This window comes from Prinia subflava, chromosome 2 (genome assembly GCF_021018805.1).
Source record: "Prinia subflava isolate CZ2003 ecotype Zambia chromosome 2, Cam_Psub_1.2, whole genome shotgun sequence".
Lineage (NCBI taxonomy): Eukaryota > Metazoa > Chordata > Aves > Passeriformes > Cisticolidae > Prinia > Prinia subflava.
Window position 1 is genome coordinate 84,335,214 of NC_086248.1, and position 17,151 is coordinate 84,352,364.

The window sequence follows — 17,151 nt, forward strand, 5'->3', positions numbered from 1 at the left end:
GACTTCATCATCACAGCAGAGGAAATGGGTCACGTTCAGCACATTTCCCGCTTGTACTCACTCTTTGCAAACTTCCTATTGCAGTGACTGCTTTAATGTCAGCTGGCCTTAGAGCATGAACTGCAGAAAAGTAAAAGGCTTCAGGTTACAAAATTCCCCAACACAGTAACCTTAAAATCAAGGTACATTTGCCAGTATATTAAAACATAAAGTTGGCTAAAATAGTAACAAGTCTCTAGTGATCGCTTTGATTGGAGGTTTTAAACTAGTCAGAAAGCATGAGAAACTTTCTCAGGTGTTCAGTAAATACTTTGGGTTTTTAGAGGCACTGAAATGCTCAACCAGCAGCAAGAAAAGATCAATAAACACTGCTGAGAATGATTGAAGTAGTAGTGGCATACCCCAATCACCAGCTGAAGAAGTAAAGGTAGAAAATGAATCACAAGTGGAACAAAAAACTAAGGAGTTTATAGAGCCTAGCTCCACTTCAGTCAATCCCATACATAGGCATCCCTGTACACAGCTCATTTCTGCCCCAGCCCATTCTCAAATAATTTTGTGAGGGAAAGCCTCTGCAGAGACAATATCAAACACAAACCTGAAGATGAACGGGTCTCAGGGAACATCACCTGCTCACATGAAAACTGCAAGCTTCTTAGAGCCTTAGACATAAACAAATAAATATGGTTGATTGCTTAAATCTAACAAGGAAAATTGTGGAATGAGGGGTCCTACGGGCTCCATTCACACATAGAACCAAGATTTTACTCGTGTAAACAATTTCAAAGAACAATTACACCTCTGTTAGAAATACAAAGGAACACAGATCTGGACAGCTCCATTTTCAGTTAACTCTTCTAGAACCTGACACTTTCTGCTCAGTTTTTTAATGACTGCCACAGCACTGGGCCTGAGCAAACAATGAAATGTGCTGAACACATCCTGCCACATCCATTGCTGCAGTAACTGCTTAATCTGGAGAAGGTTGTAAGGACAGCTACTGCAGGCATCTCTGTGTGCCAAGGGGCACCCAACTGACACAACAGAATGTTACATCTCCAATATGCAACAGGAAAGGCAGAATGAACCAATTCTGGCTCCTTAACAGCACCTGGCCAGGTGATCAGAGAAGGCAAGGATGGGAATGATGTTATTCACTCAGCATGAGACAGCTCAGTACCAGTAGGAACATTGTTTAATGCCATCCTATATCCTTATGGTAGGCACAGCCCGACATCAAGTGCTTTAAAGGGACATCAAAGGCAATCCTTGCCTCCCCAGGTGACTTGGCTAGGGGTTCCCTCGTCACAATGACCATGAGTGGCTCTCTGACCATCACCAATACCTAAAGGTGAAATCTGGATAGTGACAAGGGCCACCACGGTCCCCACACACTCCCTCCAGCCCTAGCTGGAGGACTTTATTGGTGCAGACACTTTGCACAGTTATGAAGCAATGAAGAGTTTAATTCTGTGTTTCTAAAAGAGCAACAGAGCATCTAGGAAAAAGTGCTAACCACAAACAACCTACGTAAAGGATATGCAACCTAATAACAAACAGTGCTCGGAGAAAACCTCATTTCCTGATTACTTTCTGTAATCTTGCAGCTGCACTATCACATTGCTGACTCATTGGCTTTGCATTTCTTCTTTGCAGAAGCAGCTTAGAGCAACAAGCTCTATTCTTTCTTCTGCTGCTTGCCTCAAAGGAAGTAACATCTGGATAGGTAATGACAGGTATTGAAAACAGAAAAAAAAATGAAGTTGTACTCATACTTTACCTCTAGTGTTACATATTCTTCTTGATCATCTGCATTACCTTAAAAACATTAAAGAAAGGGTTATGCAATATTTTTTTTACCTTAGGGGGAAAAAGCTTCACAAAACTTAATATACCTAAAAGCACAGAATCCAGTGAAGAGGCACCTTTCTCATCTGCCCTGCTTTCCAAAGATGAGGCTCATCCCAACAAGCAAACATATTTTCTTTGATTCTCCTATGCTAGAAAAAGCTTTTAGCTGTTATAAGCAGCTGAGATCTCTTGAAGTTAGTAGAATGCGATGGATTTATAGCAGCAGGTGATGAACTGCTTGTGGATCATCTCAAACAACCCCATCCTCCACAGGCCTCCCCTACCTGTTTTCCTCTTCAGCACATTTCATATGCTGCTGTAGCCTTATTCTGTCCAAATTTAGAGTAGTTTGAACATGTACAAGGTGAAACTCCTTAGAAAGGAGCCATTCACATTAATCTACAGCTTCCACAGTCAGGGAGCAGCATGATGCAGTTGAAAGTTTGCCATAGTGATACAGAAACAGCTGCAATTTCTTCTCTAAGTAGAGTGTTGGCAGACAAAATAGCCTGTGGAGCCAGGAGTCAGGCCTGTAGATGTTTCAGTAAACATCATTCTCTTTCCTTAAGCATGCACTTGGATTTATACAAATCAATTTTGGTCTATTCTAAAATTTACAAAGATAGCCACAAAGCCTAGGTCAGGTAAACTTCAAAACACACTCTCAGCTGTTCTTGCTTGCCCCACTGAAGCCATCCACACCCAGCAAGTCTTATACAGAATTAGAATAATTGTCCTTCAATAGTCAGGACCTATTTTTGGTATATTTAGCCCTGCTGAGTACTCCTGGCTTGTACACCTTTATTTCCATGTCAATGGCAAAGAGCTGAGCCAGCTCAGTCCAGCAGGTGAGACATCCTTGGCTGTAGGGCAGCCAGTGGTGCAGGGAGATGTCCTGGCACGGGCAGGGGGCTCTGGGCAGCCTCTGGGGACACGAGCACCTGTGCACAGCGGTCAGTGCAGTGACACAAAGCCACTGCTGCTCCCCATGACTGCCTGAGCCCGTCACCTGGGCCACACTACATGACCATATTCAATAACTGGCAGCAACTTCTATACGGGAGTTTTGTTCCCCTACTTGGGTTTCAGCCATGAGCTATTTGCAAATTTATCTTATTTTTACAGTACTCTGTAGAAGGTTGAGACAGTTTCCTGGCTGTTATGTGACATATTTTTAACATTTCTGTCTGTTCAATCTGTTTTTTGATGATGCTTTACTCAGGGCAATAACCAGAATCCGAACTCTGTTTGGGATGTTGGAGGCAAAAGCAAAGGATGAAGGACTTGTCTGCATCACACAAGTCTATTGCAGGAACTCAGTATCTGAGAACTTTAAGACTAATTGCAACTATATTTGAGAATAGCTCCTTAGGGTCCATTGAGAGAGAAAGAGGATCCCAGTTTCCAGGACTCAGGGAGTTGGAGAAACAGTTTTAATGTGTCAGACTGCAAATCTATCTAGCCTGGGATTTTGCCTCTGACAATATCCACATGCAGATGCTTAGGCAAAGAATAAGGAAAATACGGTTATACTTCCATTTTCTATGCTCCCAGCTATCTGTACTATCGTGCTCCCTGAGCAAGCAATTACTTAATGTTGAAGAACTCCCTGCCATCTTTCTTCCAGAGATTTGTCTATTTGTTTTTCTAATACTTTAACACTTCTGGCTTTCCCCAAGACCTGTGGCAAAAGATGTTTGCTTCATCACTCAATTACATGTTGAAAAAAAGTACTTCTCCTCTGTTAATAACCTGATTGTTTCCTTGTTGCTCTTGTAAAGAGTAGTCATTCCTCTGTTTCTGCAAAATTTGCCATTTTGCATGCCCCTGTATGTCTTTAACCTATCCCTTCTTTTCCAGGCTGAAGTCAGTTTCTTTGATGTCATGTTGAAATCTTTTCCTAAGCCTGACCACTCTCTCCCTTTATCTTCCTCCTAGGTTTTACCACATCTTTTTTGAGATGAAAAATCCAGATCACTGTCAAGATGTAGGTGAACCATGGTCCTGTACACAGCAGCAGCAATGTGGGTTTTATGCTGTGCAGCCACTAACTCCTAGAATAATTTCTCTCTGACTATCACTATCACTGATGTCTTTAGACAGTTGTGTTCTTGGGTCAAGCAGTATCTACTCAGAGTTCACCATAACACACACATGGATAACAGCAATATATAAGGAGAAAACTTAGTCTAAATTTTCATTCTGAACATCCTGAATAGCTTTGCAAGTTAGAATACACCCTTATCCAGACCACTTCTGAACATGTGCAGAGCCCACATTCCAACACAGATCAATATGAGCATCCAAGTTAATAAAATGGACATGTTCATATTTCTGCTTGGCTCACTCCCTTGGGTAGATATCATCTAATCCTGGCAGTTCCTTTACTATTTGTCATCCGTTTGTTCAAGGATTTGGTTGTTATTCCTTTTGTCCTCTGTGCTGAAAGGCTTGGAGTACAAGGCCTTTTTTAAGCTGTTATGCAAGGACACCAAAGAAAATAAGAATTTTTCAGACTTCAGCCGTCTTTTATACATTAGTCAGTCCTACAGATTTCATGTTTCAGAAGAATTTGAAAAAGGATTTATTGGTTTTCACTGCTTCAGCAGTGATTCATTGTTTATCTTCAGATTAATTTTTGGCTTGGCTGATTAAATTTTAACCTTTCCAGTTTTCTTAAGTTTGTTTTGGATTTACACTTTACATAGGATGACTTTTTAAACTCCTGCTACTCCCAGTATTATAGTTACTCCCTTACTGTACCATTGAATAATTCTAACTTGTATTTTCAATTTTCTTGACATAAAAAAGGAAGTATTTTTCAGATTATTCTCCCAAAATTTGGGAAAAAAGATTCTAACTTCTTCCTCCCTTGCTCTTACAGTTGATCTGTTTCAACAAACAATTCTTATAGGTTGCTATCAATCAACATCTTTTTTCCTGGACAAACTTTTCAGAGGAACTGCAGCCACCGTGTAAATTTTTCCCTAAATTAAAAAGCTCAGATGTGATAATTTCTTCTGATTACTTCAGGAACCAAAACCTCCTAACAGTTTATTATTTATCAAAGCATCTTCTAATCCTCTGAAGATAGTGATCATCACAGCCTACTGCTAAGTTAAAGCACTATCAGTAGTTACCATTATTTTCTTACGGGCAGAGACTTGAAGCACAGAGCCAGTAAAGCCAAAGAATACACAGCATTTTCAGTCTTGAGCACCAACAAAACTGTCACTGGCACCAAACATGGATTTCAGAGACCCAGTATAGGGAACAAGGGCTCCTCCTTACCCTGAATATTACAGAAATCTGAACAATGCCTGGAATGCCAGGATGCTGACTAACTGTTCACATAACCATCTATCACTGGAAAGAAGATGATCATAGTTATAAATTTAGAGAAAATCTCTGTTCCTTGCTTAAATTTCCGCACTATTTTGGCACAGATCTCACTGCTAGTCTAATTATTTGGTGATGTTTCTCTCACCAGAATGCTTCAGTGCCTCAGACACAGTCTATCCCCTGAACAGTGCAAACCAGTGCATACATCTTCATCAAAAAATGATGAAACATGCCCAAAACTGCATTTAAGATCACAGTTTTACTCACAGATTTTCTTCATCCTGCTTCTAAAACTCCTGCTATACACCCACCTTGCAACAACTAAAAATAAAGGTTCCCAAATACTGTGCAATGCAAAATTTCAAAGGGCCTTCCAAAACTTACCTTCTGAGGAGAGCAACCAAAGGAACAGCACACCTAATAATAACTTCATGGTAACCACTTCCATGAACTGATAAACCTGGGGTGCTGTGTGTTAGATGTTAAGGCTGAGAAGAAAGAAATTCACTTCCTTTTTCCCCTTTATATCTTAAATTTGATAACTCAGCAGCCATAAAACTTATTAGCTTCTACCTTTGGAAAGCAAAGTGACGATGATATCTCATTTCATTGCCCATCCAAGGGTCAAAGAAGGGGCACAGCTTCTCTCACTTGTTCAGACAGAGCTGGCCATTTTTCAGGGGAGTTCTCAGCAAATATAAGGACCAAGATTACATGAGTCAGCTTCCAGCAGGGTCAAGGCTCTTTCAGGCAATACATAACACATTAGTTTGGCAGTAGCCTGTCTCTGCCAAGCAGGGAAGCAGCCTCTGCTCCTGAGGCAACAAGGGCAACTGAACCCTATGTAGCAGCCCACACCCACCCAAAGAGGAAGGTTGTGCTCTTCCTTTTGTGTCTCCTTCCCTACCTGTGCTCCTTTCTTGCCTTCAACCAGGCTCATGCTGTGCCTGTTTCTCTCCCACTAGTTCCTCTTCTGGCAGATTTTCCTTCACTGGGTTATGCCTCACCAATATTTGCCAAGACAGAGCAGTGCCAGGCAAAGCAGGATCAGTAACTCTGCCCTTACACCGCACAGGTCTCCAAACCCCCTGCTGTGACACTATTACAGTAACACAGTCACTTCTGCAGAGTCAAAGAGCGTGCAGAAATGCCAGCTAGATTGTGATACAACACTGCCCAGGGAGACTACCACTATGCCTCAATTACAGTGTCAGGTCAAACCTCTGAAGAGCAGCCTGCTGTCCTCACACAGAACAGCAGTGACCCTTGGCCTCTTCCGAGCCCACGGACACCCAGAGACAGCTCCTACATGAATAAAGGGACTCTGCTTAAGGGCTTTAAATGCTTAAATAAGCCACTCATACACCCAACTCAGGCAGTCTAACCCATCTTTCAGAAGGGGTTTTGTTTATTGTGGCTCTCTGTTATTTCATGACAGAAATTTGGCATTCTTTGAAGGAACACGTTGGAGGTAGATATTGTGCGCATTTCACTTTTCAAAAACCAGGAATGCTATATTAATTCTGACCATGAACAGCTATTGTTCAGAGCAACATGCAAGGAGAAATGTACATAGACAGGAAAGCATTCCTCTACCCCCTGAATCTCACCCACAACTCAGCAAAAACATACCAGCACGAGGGGCATCTCACCTCAGACACGGCTGCATGTTCAAGTCTGAGAGTGCCGAGCTCATTCTGCCAGGGGATCTCACACCTGAAACACTTTGACACCCAAACTCCTTTAACCAGTAATGCAATGAAAGATTAAAATCCTACTCCCTCTCAGGGCACACCACCACACCAGCAAAGCCTGCCTGGGCTGAGCTGCAGTGGAAGTCCCAAGCACGTGGTCAGAATGAGGGAGGTACAGGTGAGGCTGCTCAGGACCATTATCACCTCTCAGTCAAGGTGGCATCGCACAGTCTCAGCATGGATGGGTTACCTTTGGTGGGTTTCATTATTACATGCAAGGGTTTGTGGCTGCTTCACTCCTCAAGGGAAAGCTCTCACTATCAAAAGTCTGAGAAACACACTTCTTGAAGACCTGGAAATGTTTAAAATCCCAGAAAACCTCTTCCTCATTGTACACCAAGCAAAACATGAAAATGAAGGTAGCATTAATTCATTCATTTGCCATAAACCACAGATCCAAGAGGAAGTTTAGCCTTTAAACACTGTGACATGCTCCAGAAGCAAAACAGCATTAACTTCAAGGCTTGTAAATCTCTTGTAAACACTCCTTCCCACCACCAAAGCATCAAAATAGCTCCTAGACTGAATTGCAAATAACAAATGGCAGCAAAGATCAAAAAGGTTTGCAAAAGGGAGAAGAGAGAATTTTTGATTAGATGTAGAAGGTGTCAGAGACAATTTAAAGCTTTTTCATTACTGCAAGGGCAAAGATAGATGCAGCAACTGAAGGCAAGGAGAGTTCCAGACCATAAACCAGCCCTCAGCTGACGGTATTTAGGAATACCCTAGGGAACTGCAGCCATGTAGCTGATTACCTAATGATCAACACAGAACATCTTGTGTCTTCCCTAAAGTGCCTGCAGCTGCTCAGGGGGGACAAGCAGCTAGCCAGGCGTGGTAGTTAATCCTGCTGGAATCGTGTGAGTCTTCTTGTGGCTTGCCCTGGATGGAGAGGGCTCATAACACAACTGGCACACAAGAGCCTTGTGTGAGATTTGGTGGTAAAAAGCAGAAGTTTTATTCCTTGGCATGTTCCTGTTCCACAAGTCTACAGTGCAAAACACACACACACCAAAAAAAAAAAAAAAAAAAAAAAAAAAAAAAAAAAAAAAAAAAAAAAAAAAAGCCAGCAACACTCAAACAGATCCTCAAACACAGGTGCTAAAGTATATTAGCCAAACTCTGATTCATTGCTACATTTTTAGGTGGCTTATAATATACCTAAAGCTTCACCTTTCATACCTGATATGGGAGGCACAGCTGGGAAAGCCATAGGATTTTTTTAGCATGTCTTTAAAATTTTTCCTTACCTCCTCTGTCAAACAGAGCATTTTCTGGCTATTTCTTTTGTTCATACAAAATACCAAAACCAAAAACTATTTCAACCTAAGTTCCCACCTATAAGATTACTGTTCTAAAATACAATAATGAAGGCATGGCTGCATATTAAAAGAAGAAAAACCCCAACAATAAAAACAAACAGACAAAAAACTCCATAGCACTCAATCACTCATAATTAAACCCAAGATGCTTGTATTTGTACTGAGTAAGTTATGGAGGCAGCTTACTCAATTTCTAATAAGCAGAGGCCACATATCAGTGGATAATGTAATTGTATCCACAAAACTATCAGATTACACGGGCATAGCAGAGGACTTCTTGTGGAAATACAAAGCAGACCCAGTTTCCATTTCATCTGAAGACAGAGCCTGTCTGTGACATGTCACTGCTTCAGCTAATCCTACTGCCTTGACAAGGCATTAGATCTTGAATTCTGTATTTAAAAAGCATATCCCCGAATTATTCCATCTAGGAGGCGCCCATCTGTGATGGGTAGAACATGACAGTGCAACAAAAACGTTAGGAACAAATCACATCCGACAGCAAGACGTGTCATGCGTCCTTGGGATGTTGTGCCGTTGCCTCCTCTTGCTGGGATTCACGCTGCCGGTAAATTTAGCGCATACTCTGGACCTAAACAGAAGATCTTCTTCCACGGGGCAGCTCAGACATGCAGCAGAGGGCGAGGAGATCAAGTGAGGCCAGGGGCAGCCAGGGACATGAATCATCGGGCAGCAGCTCTGCGCAGCAGCCAGGAGAGCTGCACAGCTTAAAGGAGGCTGCTGCCACCTGCTGGAGGGAGCGCAAATCCTCCAAGGAAAAGAACACAAACATTAATGTGGAACTGGACAGCACCGTCTGCCTATGGTCAGATTACTGAGAGTAGGCAAAAGGCCTTGTAATGCTCAGCTTTTAAAAGCTCCGGTTTTTGGAGCTGCAGGTGAGGAAGACAAAAATTATTTCTAAAAGGTCTTTAAAAAAGAAATCTTAGTAAAAAAAATATGCAAACACAAGGCCTCAAATACACTTCCCTAAATTTTTCTAAGCTCAGGGCATGGGTGGACTCTTGACTTTTATAGTTAGGATCTGCATAGCTGCTATAGAGACCGAAGACCAGGCAATAAATCTGGAAATAAGGTCACCACCACAATTACACCCATGTTTTGGATGAGCTATGAAGCAGTGCTCTCCTCCAAGCACCTACCAACAGGCAGCAACACAACAACAAAAACTCCAATCCAATGTTAATAATTGAATGAAACTTGAAATTTCTTCCTTGTGCCTTAAGTAGGGCACAACCTCTCACACGAATTGTGTGATTGCTTGCTGAGAGCACAAGCCCTTTAGCCACTCATCTGTGGCTGGCACCAAAGTACAGCCTAAAGTCCATCTCCACAGACTTCTCGGTGCTGCTGAGAAGCTGGTGGTGTCCAGCCTGCCTTTGCAGCCCATGTATCTGCCACAGGTCCCTCAATCCCCATTGCCTGTCACAAAAACACAGCACGCCCTTTGCAGCAAAAGCTGGAACTGTTCCTCTCTGGCTATTCTAGCAGCTTCTGGGCCTTTGGTACAGGCGAGCTGCAGATCATGCCACAGGCTGAAATCCCCCTAGCTCCTAGGGGCAGGAGTCCCTGAAGCCTGATAACAGCTGCAAGGCTGCTGATGACTCTGAACAGCCAGGGAACAGCAGAAGCCAAGATTTAAAGATCTGTTGTTAAAGACTCTTTTTACTGACTTTTCTGTATTGTGAGGATTCGTTTGAGTCTGTAAGCACCAGGATGCTGGGGACCAGATACTTCCTGTGGCCTCCTCAGTTGGCCCCTTGGTTATCAAATCAGGAGATAAGGCTCATTTCTGGGGAGCCCTGTTTACAGCCACAGACTTGAGAGGGTTCACCAGCACTACCACAGCCCTGAGAAAGCAGTGCTGGCAGGAAGGCAGATAGAAAAGGGAAGCAGTCTGCCTGCCTCTGATAGACAGTGATGGCATTTGATGGCAGGCACCAGAAAATATGTGCTGCCTTCCCGTGTCTCTGGGTGAGTTCATTGATGCTCACATGCAAAGTACCTAATTCCCAAAGATTTGCATGGAAATCAGGCACCTAAATAAACACTGGTGTGAACTGAAGTCTCAAAGCACTGTGGTTCTCTGTAAACTGAAAACATGAGTGTTCCCTTTCTCCCATTCTTTTCCATTAAGCTATAAAATTCCCAAAGGAGTGCCAACTGTTGGTAGTTGAGGCTATTTGTACTCATGCCACAAAGGGGCTCTGTTTTCAGCCAGAGCTGTAACTGCAGCAGCCAGTGTGGGAAGCTCCTGAGCTCTCTGAAGCTCTTCACACGTGAAGGTGCAACTCTGTGAGGTCAGCCTGTCTAGGTGCCACGGTGTCCCAGACTTGCTAGACCATCTATGCACATCCTAAAAATCCTCTCTTTACCTGACTCCCCCACAGAAGTTCGTTTCTCAGCCTGTCTTTACGCATCAAAAAACGTATTCCTTTGACCTCAGTGAGCCAGCCCCAGATGTGCTATATTCCTTTTGCATCACTAATACTTGTGTTGCTCTTGGAAAAGAGAAGAGGCTATCAAGCAGTAGCACAGCAATTGAGACAGGGAGAGGAGGTCAGGCTGGTTTTCCTCATGTGGGATGTAACTTGTCTGACTTTTCTGGTTGCATTTGCACCAAACTCTTAAAGACTTTTACACTCCACAGCCCCCAGGGTTGCTCAATGTTCATCCATTAGCAGCAGAAGCTCCTGGAGCCAAAGCTCCAGGGGCATACGGCTTGGCGTGCTCCCTTCACATACTTCACACAACACAAATTGTGGCAAGCATATCCTCCCATCCAAGTGTTCACTGTCTGTGCAATGCCCTGACCTGTTTTGTGGCTAAAGGAGCCAAACATGGGCTGTCCAGGTGCTCTGTGTCTTCTTGCTCACCAGTTCTTTCCCCCAATGAGTGGAACTGCATTGAGACGAGCCTGTGGGGAACAGATTCAGTGCTTAGAGAAGTGGGCTGAAAGGCCTTTGGGCACAGACACACTTATTTTACTACGGGACCATGCAAGGCCAAGCAGCTGAAGCCTTCTGTAACTGTGAAGAGGTGCTTACAGAAACTAATTTTTCTTTTGTGAGGCAAAGAAATCACAGGAGAACAGCAAGCAAACACCATCAAGTCAATCTTAAACCCAAGGTCACACAGAGCTCAGCACTCCAGAAAGGGAAGCAAGTAAATGGGCATAAAATAAATAGGAGGGTGAGCATACAGAAACTACGGAAGCCAGACTGGACTAGGAATATTTACAGTGCAGGGCAGAAAGGAGTCTCAGTGCTCTGGCTGGAGAGCATGGCCACGTGGCCTGAGTGACAAACTGTGTGTGGAGGGTCACGCCTGCTCTAGCCAGCTGTAACTCTGGCAGTTGCCACCAGAGGACACCAGATTCCTGTGTTTTCACTCCTGAACACAACGCGTATCCCGACCCTTGGGCTGAGAGTGGGGGAAAAATGTCACGGCCGTGGAGCTGTACCTCCAGTCCTTAGGATGAGAAGTCCAGGCCAGGGGATTCTTGATGCGACCTGCATTTGTCCAGGTACAGCATCACATCCTCCCTCACAGTCAGAAGCCAATCCCAAGCTTGCACATTTTCAGTGACTGCATGCTTTGAAGACCAGAAATAATACAGAAAATAAGAGTGATTCAAACCAACGCTAGATGATTGGAGACCAAAAGCCACTGCCAGCTGAACAGATGCTCTTATCCCATATTTCAATTGAAAGAGCCTTCCAAAATTCACAGCTCTGCCACACTTCATCCTGACATTTCAGCAGAATATTGCAATAATGCCATCAAGTGCTAGAGGCCTTTGTTTTTAAGATGGAAAGGCTGGGTTCTGGAATCAGCTATGGGTGCAGGCATGGGCCTGTCCATAGGATTTTCTGAACAATTAACGTGCACATTATTATTTCAAGTGATCTCAATAAATTGCAAAAGCTGCTCAGAATCAACTGGATAAAATTCAATACAAACACAGCAAAGTACTATGATTGGGAAGGAGAAATTAGGTGCACAAATGGATGACTTGGAATAATTGGTTAAGCAGCAGTACTACACAAAAGGATCTGGAGGAATTAGAGTGGATCATATTATGAGTCAACAGTTTTGTTGCAGTTGCAACAAAAACATTTCTTTTGGGATATATCAATGGAGTGTCATAAGTATGCCACAGAAAGTTATTATCCTGTTTTACTCCAAAACAGCGCTCACTAAGGCTAAGCTTTTGCCAAATTTGAGGCACTAGCAGTTTCAGAAAGATGGAGTTTGAGTAGACCAGCCAGCCCAAACAGAAAGCTTAAGAAACCTTAAGGAAAGCTGGATGGACAGGGGGAGTTTTCTCGGGAGAGAAAGAGAAGAGTGCTCTGATTTTGCAGGGAGCTGTTCTAGCCAGCAGCAATTGCCATGCATCTGTTTTCCCTGGCAGCTCAGAAGAAAGATAGGCAGAGGGGTCCCAGATCAGTGTGGAACAAAGGCAGACACCAAACCTGGGACTAGTTTGGGCTGCATCTCAACAGGCATCTCTTCTGTTTTTCTTACATAAGAGGGAAGGTATGCAGGTGGGGGATGGGAGGGGTCACGAGTTTTGATGTGACTGTCAGTGACAACCTGGAAACTTGCTTTCAGGTGAGGAATGGTCCTTTTAACACAACAAAGCGGCACACCCACGAGTGCATACACAGACCACACCTACAGGAGCCTGCTTCCACAGGGTTGTTTGTACTGCAAGCAAAGGAGAACATAAAGATTGGAGACGGAGCTTGCTTTTAGCCCACTCCTCCCCCAGGTCAACCTGTCCCTATGAATAGAACAGCAATGCTGTTCACATATTACTGCTTTCTGTGGCTCCTGGGGCCCTTCGAGGTCCTGCTAATATCACTGCTGTAAGATTCCCAGCCCTTAGACCTGGTTTCCACCAAGCACCTAAATAAATTTGGGCATGTCTCCATTGAGCAAAGGCCATAAGCTTATGCCTACACTTAAGCACAAGCTTTGGAGCATGTGTTCCATGGCTTCTGCAAACAAGGCCTTACAAAACATAGATAAAACAACTTTTCATTTAGCTAAGCTCAAACGCTTCCCTCAAACTCCTTGAATCTACCTCTGCTCTGACACTGAAAGAGATGCCTTGCATAAGAAGACTCCCTTGCTTCCTCTCTGCTGTAATTCATCAGCTCTTCCCTGCTCCAGGGCACGTACCTCTAGGGACAGATGAAATCTGTTCCTGTTTGTTACTAAGCAAAGCTAGATCTCAACAGCAGTGATAAAGGCCCTTGCACATCCTAGCTTGCTTTCTGATACTTCCCTTTTCTCTGGAATTCGTGCTCCTCACCCGCCCTTGCTCCCTTCCCCCTTCCCTGTTTGCTCATACTTCTGGAAAGATGACTGAAGGCTAACCAATGAGTAAGACACTGCTGCACGTCATCGCCTGTCTGCTGCAAGAAGGGGTGAACAAGTTCGTTTGTCCACAGGTTAAAGCGAGGTTGCCATCCTAACAAGGAGCATGTAATTGGGAGACCAAGCAGTGGGAAACCTGCCCTCTCTTTCCCTCTTGTCTGGAGCTTTTAATTTCTGTTGTTTTCTTCATTGTGTACAGCACTTTATGCCTGCACAGCATCTTTCAAGTGAGGATCTCAAAGGGCTTCACAGACCTTAATTAAACCTCATAAATCCCTAATTGATAGATGAAAATTCTGAGTCACAAAAAGGTGAAGTGATGTGCTCATGGTGAAGCAGTGAGTCAGTTGCAGAGCTTGGAGCAGGGCTATGGCAATCCCAGTCCAGTACTCAGCATCTTCCTCACTTGCCAGACTCCACAGAAGACTTGGACAGTGAGTTCAGCAGCTGCCTGATGCAGCTCCCAGTGGCCATTCTGCCACCGGTGGGGCACAGCCATCAGTAGCATTTGGTTCTTGTGGCACCAGGCTGGCTGAGGGTGGAGGCTGGGCTGCAGGACTACTGAATTATGTGGGAACAGCCCCAACCCCAATGACTGTCACCATGAAGCCAGTCTGGAGCCCAGGGCTCAGTTAATGGCTATTTCCAAATCCCAAGGGGGCAACCACCGGTCCCTTCACCCTCCCCACGCGGTGGCCTGGCAGGGGAAGGGCCCGCATGCCCTGATATATGGCTGTACAAGCAATGCTATTATCCCTGCCATGGAGCCACAGGGACACAGTGCAGTCCGCACCCAGGGAGCCAGGCAGGCACCCAGCCAGCTCCTGGCTGTCAGCTGGCTTCCAGCAAGTCCCCTCTTTTTCCCTCTGCTTCCCTCCCAAGCCTTTGTTTCACGCCCACAGCATGCAGGCAGGCCGGGGCCCTCCCGGCTGGGTGTCTGCACGCAGCGGCCGGGTCCGAGCCTGGCGGGGCCGGCCGGACAGCACAGCCCTGCCCTCCTCGGTGCCGCGGAGCCGGTCCCTCCTGGTGGACATCGTCCCAGTCTGCTTTCCAATTATAGCATTGCAGGGCTGCGACTGTGTTTAATTGTCTGCGTTTTATAAACACTAAACGGCCTTGGCTGACGCCCGAGTTAATGATCCCCTGCAGAAGCGACTTTGGCCGGCCGGCTCCCAGCTGGGCCCTCACCACGCCCACCAGAAAGCGTCAATTAAAAAAAAAGATGGGAGAGGATAAAAAACACAGAAACACGACTTAAAAGAAGGTGATGCACCTGAGGAAATGACACATCCCCCGTCCTGTCTGCCGGCGAGCTGTGATGCCGCTGCTGAGCTGGGCTTTCCTGAAGGCACCGAGGAGCGGTGCCTGTGCTCCTCAAGCCCCTGCTGAAGCAGCCGCCCACGCCTCACGCCCTCTCGGAGCCATCCCAGCGCCCGCCTCAGCCAGGGTCCCACACGGCAGGAGCTCTGCAGCAGGACAGACAGATCTGCTCACCGACCGTGCCAAACCTACATTGCTTTCCTCCAGGTTTTCCCCTCGCTTCACATTAGAAAAGGGAAAAAGCCCCAACACAGCTCACCTCAAAAATGCAAACAGAATGAAAACTCCCGGAGTAAATAGCCAAGGCTTTTATGTTAATGCAAGAGTCATTGACAGCATCAAAACAAAGGGAAAATCTCTGGGTCAAATTTGCAAATGATGTAAATAAGCCTATTGAGTTTCAGTGAGGGGCACAGACTGCCATACAGTATGTATATAGTATATAGGTATATGTGCTGCCCTCATTCCCCTCTGCTACCGCATCCCAACTCACTGGCACAATGGACACTGGAAGGGGAGCAGATGACAGACACATCAGTAGGATTTGTACATATCACTGCTAAAGCTCAGCATTTCTATTTTAAAAAGGAAAAAAAAAAAAAAAAGAAAAACCCAAACAGGGCGAGAGCACAGCTGCAAGGCGGCTTGGGTAATTGTGCAATGCTGGGAACTCTTAGGTAGTTAATAATTATACTCAACCTTCGGTCTAGTTCCTAACAACACCCCTAGGCGTGTCGCTCTTACAGAATAAGGGCACACGCCCTGCTGTGTCTCCTTGCTTAACAGGAACACAAAGTACAGTAGTAGGAGGTGTTTCCTTGAACTCTGAACAATTGGACATTTAAGGATTAATTACTGTTAAGGAGCTTTGGACTGGCAAACACACTAACTCAGCTCTTGGCTGCGTCTCCCAGCCAAGTTCTCTCAGTCATCCTAATTAGACATTCTGATACCATCTTTAATTATATGATCTCACATGCTCTATTTTTTTCTTATTCTTCTTTTTTTTTTTTGTTCTTCTTCTTACCCCGAACCCCTGTCTCCTGCAGCACGCCGTGAGGGCAGAGCACGGAGGGGTGAATTGGTGGTGAGGAAGGCGCCGGCCTGGGAGTCGCTCCCCTCCAATTCTCTTGGTGCAGCAGCAAGACCATGCACTGTTGGGACCCGAGGCAATCGGGACCCGAGCTCCCCACAGTGCTGAGAACACCCCAGGTCTTTCACAAGAGGGAGGAAAGCACTGAGCCTGCCACAGCTCCCTCACTGCTGTGGGCAAGACGGGACGTATACTGTATTTGGCAGTATTGACTTCAGCCTGGCTGGAATAATCCTGTGCCGAGCGATACCCCGCACCAGCCGCAGCGAGTGCTTGTGTGTGCGCATGTATATACACACATTTGCTCTCCTGTACACGCCTTGATCTTATTGAAACAACAGGAGGAGCATATTGCACATTAATAATGTTTCTTTGTAAACATTGCATTGCTGGGGCGCCGCTCCTGCTCCCCAACATGCAGCACCCAGTGGCGCTGTGGGCCTGGCACCCTCCTGTGCTCCTTGACCCAGGGCCTGCCAAAAGCTGCTGAAGCTGCTTCGCATTCAAGCTGATCCTGTCGGACTGCAACATCCTTCCTAGGAAGGGATCTGGCTACATGCGAAGTCAGTAACCCACATCACCCTTTTTCTGTGTGCTGTCACTGGCTGCCCGTGCTCCAGCAGCCCCCCTTCCCCAGATGCAAGGAGGGAAGTTTTGGGCTGCGTGCTTTCAGCTGAAACGCTGCTCTGCTGAGCTGGAAACTCGGTGTACCCTGAGGTCAGCCGAGGTTCACTAAGCTGGGGAACTCCTTAAATGGTAGAGTCTGAAAAGCCATCGCCCTTTGTTTTCGCAAGCAGCACAGGGAGAGGATGGGCGACCCTTTCCTAAATCCTGGATTCCCAGCCTGGTGTGAATGTGAGGGCAAAGCGGCAGCTGCTCCCTGCTTTTCCCAGCGCCAGCCTGCTCCCTGGAAATGGCTCCAAGATCCACCCCTGCCTCTACCTGCCCAAAGAGCTGGTTGGCCTCAGCCGGGAGGCCGTGGTTCGCCTCACCTCTGGCCATGTTCACCCCACGCTCCTGGGACTGGTGAGCCTGGCACAGTCCTGGTGAGCCTGGCACAGTC

The 17,151-nt window shown here is 45.6% G+C and overlaps 1 protein-coding gene across 1 annotated transcript in view; it reads right to left on the minus strand.

Moving 5' to 3' along the window:
- PLB1 (phospholipase B1) overlaps positions 1-16,528 on the minus strand; it is an 88,315-nt gene extending 71,787 nt beyond the window's left edge. The window contains exons 1-5 of the mRNA XM_063390833.1: positions 14,949-16,528; positions 11,105-11,207; positions 1,781-1,818; positions 599-662; positions 62-120 (exon numbers count right to left, since the gene is read on the minus strand). Coding sequence (XP_063246903.1) covers positions 62-120; positions 599-662; positions 1,781-1,818; positions 11,105-11,132 — 189 coding nt within the window. The 5' untranslated portion in view covers positions 11,133-11,207; positions 14,949-16,528. The remainder of the gene's footprint in view (positions 1-61; positions 121-598; positions 663-1,780; positions 1,819-11,104; positions 11,208-14,948) is intronic.
- Between the last annotated feature and the right edge of the window lie 623 nt (positions 16,529-17,151).